Raw genomic sequence first — 4,646 nt, 5'->3', positions numbered from 1 at the left:
TTTTGTGGAACCAGGGATTGAACTCAGGCCCTTGCGCTTGCCAGGAAAGCGCTTATTCTACTGAGCCATCTCCCCGGCCCCCACTTTTCTCTTTTTGCTGAGACAAAATACCGAAGACTTAATGTAAAAGGAGAAAAGGTTTTATTTTGACTCATAGTTTGATGAGGTTTCAGTCCACAGTTGGCTGCCTCCAAGGCAGGGTGTCATGGCAGAGGGACATCACAGAGGAGAAACAGTTCATGGTGGGAAGAAGGCAGGAAGGCAGCAAAGTAGCAAAGAAGGAACAAGCAGCAAGTGACAGCAGCCCTCTTGCTGTCCCTTATATTCTATCCAGGGTACCCACCTTTAGGGCAGGCAGCACTCACACCCAGGATGGGCCTTGCATTAGCCACACCCAGAATGACACCAAAGCAATCTCTGGGCCCATGTAATAATCACACACGCTGAGTCTAGTCTCACATTCTAGATCCGCCTCCAGTAAGTTCCACTGATGACCTTTTCAGCCCCGTGGGGGACATTAGTCATGCTCATACAGAAACCAGGACAGAGATGACAGAGACATGGGAGTTCCTAGATGATGGGTTTTTTGTAGATGATTTAATCTAATTTTTACATGTTTGAACAAATTTTGTTCCTTTGCTAGGCTCTGGGCCACTCCGTGAGTCTGGGAAAACAGAGAAGGAAGGCTCACTCAGCCATGCCAGTTTCAGTCAGCATGGGCACAAGTGGACACCTGGATGACTGACATAAATCATGTTTTAGTGACACAAGGGAACAAGGTGGCTTTTAGTGAAAGATTCAAGATGTATGTATATGTGAGAAAAATAATTTGCAATACTCCAAGTCTGGTATTAATGTGTGAAAACTAGCAACTGTGAGTCTACTGAATGACTTCAGTGGAATGTGTATTACACAATCAACTGTAGCCATTCTTAGAGATTATCACAGGAAACTTCTAGCTCTTATTAATTTTTTTTTAATGTATTTGGTTGTTGCAGGATCTCACTACACAGCTTAGACTCATGGTGCTCCTCTTGCTTTCAGCCTCTCCAGCATTGGGATTACAGGCAGGCGTGTGCCACTATGCCCAGACTCTGGCCAGCTCAGCCCATCCTGGGGATGGGGATGGCATGGCATGTGATGCTGGGGATTGAACAGCAGTCTCTGCACTTGTCTAAGCTTGCCTAAGCAGGATCTTTAGTCTGCTAAGCTATCTCACTGACCCCAAACTCATTAATTTAATGCATTAAGAACTAGATAGGGCTGGTGAGATGGCTCAGTGGTCTAAAGCACCTACTTAGAACAAGCTTAGCAAAGCACAGGGACCGCGGTTCAATCCCCCAGCACCACATGCCAGCCAGCCCTGCCCCCTGGTGGGCTGAGCTGGCCACACACACACACACACACACACTCACACTCACAAATAAAATTAAAAAAAAAAAAGAACTAGATAAAGGAAGAAAAGACAAATATATGAGCCAGTAAAATTATAAAGAAATATCTAAAAGTGGCAGACTACAATAAATTATGAAATTCATAATTTCACTGTTAACTTGGCTGAAGTTCTCCCTAGGTGTACAATAATATCCCCCAGCCCTAGACCACCAGAGATCAGGACCTGATTTTGGGGAGTGATCCTCACCAGAGCCAGCTGCCAGAGCCAGCTGATGTAAATAAACCTGCCACCAAATCCTGGTTGTTGTTTCAGTGTTTCTTTCTTTTCTTTTCTTTTTTGTTTTTGTATTTTTAGGAAAGAGACTACAGTGTTCAGGGTCTCACTACTAGATCAGAGTCTTAGTGATCTGCCTGTTTTATAGCATCCCAAGAGCTGGGATTACAGGTGCGCACCACCACACCTAGTCTCAATTGCAATCTCAGTGAACCCCGGGGGGTGGGGCCGGCACAGCAGGCCCAGGATAGAACCCCGGCCCCTGTGCCTGCTTGCAGATGCTTTAATCCACTGAGCTATTTGGCTGGCCCTGTTTCAGTGTTTCTGTTTGCCATTGCAAACTCAACAGCAGACACAAGCTGCCACCATGTCTTCCCAATCAGTGTTTAAAGTCTGGAGGGAGCTGGGCATGGTGGTGCAAGCCTGTAATCCCTGCACTTGGAAGGCTGAGGCAGGAGTATTGTTACAAGTTCAAAATCAGCCTGGGCTGCAAAGTAAGCTCAAGGCCAGCCTGAGCTTTGTAAGGAGACCTTGCCTCAAAAAGAGGATGTGGGGAGGGAGGGAGGAAGAAAGAGAGACAGAGAGGGGAAAGGAAGGAGAAGGTGGAGGGGAGGGGAGGGAAAGAGAGGAGAAGGAGATGGGAGGGGGAGGGGGAGAGAGACAGAGAAAGAGAGAGTGAGTGAGTGTCTGGAGGGGCTGAAGCCCATGTGGGGTTGAGAGTAAGGCACGAAAAGATGAGCTACAGCTAGAAGACGGATTCACTCTTCTGCAAAAGACCAATGCTAGCTTCTGGGTACAGTGGCAAATGACAGTATCCCAGCTACTGGAGAGGCTGAGGCAGGAGAATTGTAAGTTCACAGAAAGCCTGAGCAGCTCAGTGAAACTTGGTATTAAAAAAGGGGGGGCAGGGCATAGTGGCACATGCCAGGAATCTCGGCACTTGGCAGGACAATCACAAGTTGAAGGCCAGTCTAGGATACACGGTGAGTTCAAGGCCAATCTGAACTAAACAGTTAAATTCTCTCTCAAACATTTTTTTTAAATTAAAAAGGGGGGTTAGCGGTATGCTCAGTGGTAGAAAGCCCTTGGGTTCAATTTCTGTCCCCCCTCAGAAAAGAAAAAGAAAACCCTAATGGACATATTATCACTGCTTGCTCTGAAGTAGTAAGTGCTCTGAATACACAGGCACGTTTCCCACACAGAGAAACACAAACATGAACAGATGGACAGCTAAGGTTCTTCATGAAAAAGGCATGGTCTAGGACTTTGTGTCAATTATAGGAAAAGCTGGCCCCAGTGTGGGCAGGAAGCAGCTGCTTACTTCTGAGCAGACCGTCACAAACATCTCTGAAATGCACTTTCCTACTCAAACTCAAGTCTCAAGTCAGCCATCCACACTGCTCCCCTTGTGTCCCACTGAGCAGGCAAAACTCTACCCCCGAAGCCTGAGCCACCTGCAGTGACAATTTTGGCTGCTCAGAAAAAGTGGACTTCAAACATCATTACCTGTTCAGTTTTTCTTGCAATGAGATTGCCAATGGTCTTGCTGAAAAAGCTGGCAAGCAGAGGGTTGAGTGGTGGTTCTCGGTCCAGGAAGTCATACAGACGGTTCAGCAGACTCTCATCCCCACCTAGTCTGTCACTGATCTGCGGCACATCACAAGTCAGAAGCTCACAGGCTGTGTTTGGGTATCTAAAAGGGCACAGTCCAAGCACTGGAGGTGAAATTAGACTTCTTCAACTCTCAGGAAGCAGCTTAAATATTCTGTTTCTAAGGAAACAGACCCATGGAATAAGAACAAGGTGGACAGACTTCAAAACAGAGTAAATATTATCCTGTAACCAACTGGCATTTTGATTACTAGAAGCTTAAAAGTCTTAACACCACTGACATGCTTCTTATCCCCTGTATTCTGATCATTTCCTTTCTCTAAATTACCTTTTTTAAATCTCTCTCTAGGTCTTCACACTTACCTGCCAGACCTCTCACTTTCTGCTTAACTACACTGTTTTAACGGAGTCCAATTCCCACTCACCTGCCTGCATTCTTCCCTCTGCACAGGAAACCTACCATTTCTCTCTTACCCTCAGCCTGTCCTTATCTTGCCATATCTGAAAGCACACATCCAAACTGTCCTAAATTTGGAAAAATATCACATCTGCAATATTTTGTAACTACTTTTCAGCCGGGTGTGGTGGCGTACACCTGTAATCCCAGCATTCAGGAGGCTGAGGCAAGAGGACTGTTGTCAGTTTGAGACCAGTCTGGGCTACAAAGTAAGCTCAAGACCAGCCTGAACTGCACTGCAAGATCCTATCTCAAAAAAGACAAGTAAGTAAATAAACAAATCTACTTGTCAAACAGGTATTGGTTTAATAGGTTTTAAAGTTTGTATAAGAGGACTGGGAATATAGTTCAGTGGCACAGTGTCTTCCTGGCAAGCACAAGGTTCTGAGTTTAATTCCTAGTACTAAAATAAAATAAAATAAAATTTAAATAAGGAATAAGAGTTTGAGTTAAATATGGCAAGTAGGGCACAAAGGCTTATTGATAGTCCCTCTCACAAATTCTACTGAATAATGCAAAGAATTAAAAAGACAAGAAAAGAGGCTGGGTATGGTGGCATATACCTCTAATCCTAGCACTCAGGAGGCTGAGGCAGGAGGATCACAGTGAGTTTAAGACCAGCCTGGGCTATATAGTGAGTTCAAGGCCAGTCTGCATTACAAAGAGGGAGGGAGGGAGGCAGGAAGGCAGGGAAGCAGGAAGGCAGACAGGCAGGCAGGTAGATGGGCGGGCAGGCAGGCACAGCCAGACAAAAAAAAAGCAGAAATGACACCGGACCAGGCCTGGAAAACTTGGCTAAACAAGTCCAAGGAGGGGCTGGAGAGATGGCTCAGTGGTCTAAAGCACCTACTTAGAACAAGCTTGGCAAAGCATCAGGGACCGCGGTTCAATCCCCCAGCACCACATGCC

At 46.0% G+C, this 4,646-nt stretch overlaps 1 protein-coding gene across 7 annotated transcripts in view; it reads right to left on the bottom strand.

Moving 5' to 3' along the window:
• Ppp6r2 (protein phosphatase 6 regulatory subunit 2) overlaps positions 1-4,646 on the bottom strand; it is a 94,714-nt gene that overhangs the window by 35,222 nt on the left and 54,846 nt on the right. For 6 of the 7 annotated variants that reach the window (XM_023702467.1, XM_023702466.1, XM_023702471.1 and 3 more), the window contains exon 4: positions 3,176-3,362. In XM_023702467.1, coding sequence (XP_023558235.1) covers positions 3,176-3,362 — 187 coding nt within the window. Of the gene's footprint in view, positions 1-3,175; positions 3,385-4,646 lie in introns of all 7 variants that reach the window. The other variant, XM_023702469.1, reaches the window with a different exon arrangement.

The sequence above is a fragment of the Octodon degus genome, unplaced genomic scaffold (genome assembly GCF_000260255.1).
Source record: "Octodon degus isolate 3935 unplaced genomic scaffold, OctDeg1.0 scaffold00153, whole genome shotgun sequence".
Taxonomy (NCBI): domain Eukaryota; kingdom Metazoa; phylum Chordata; class Mammalia; order Rodentia; family Octodontidae; genus Octodon; species Octodon degus.
This window is presented reverse-complemented; position numbering and strand designations above follow the sequence as displayed.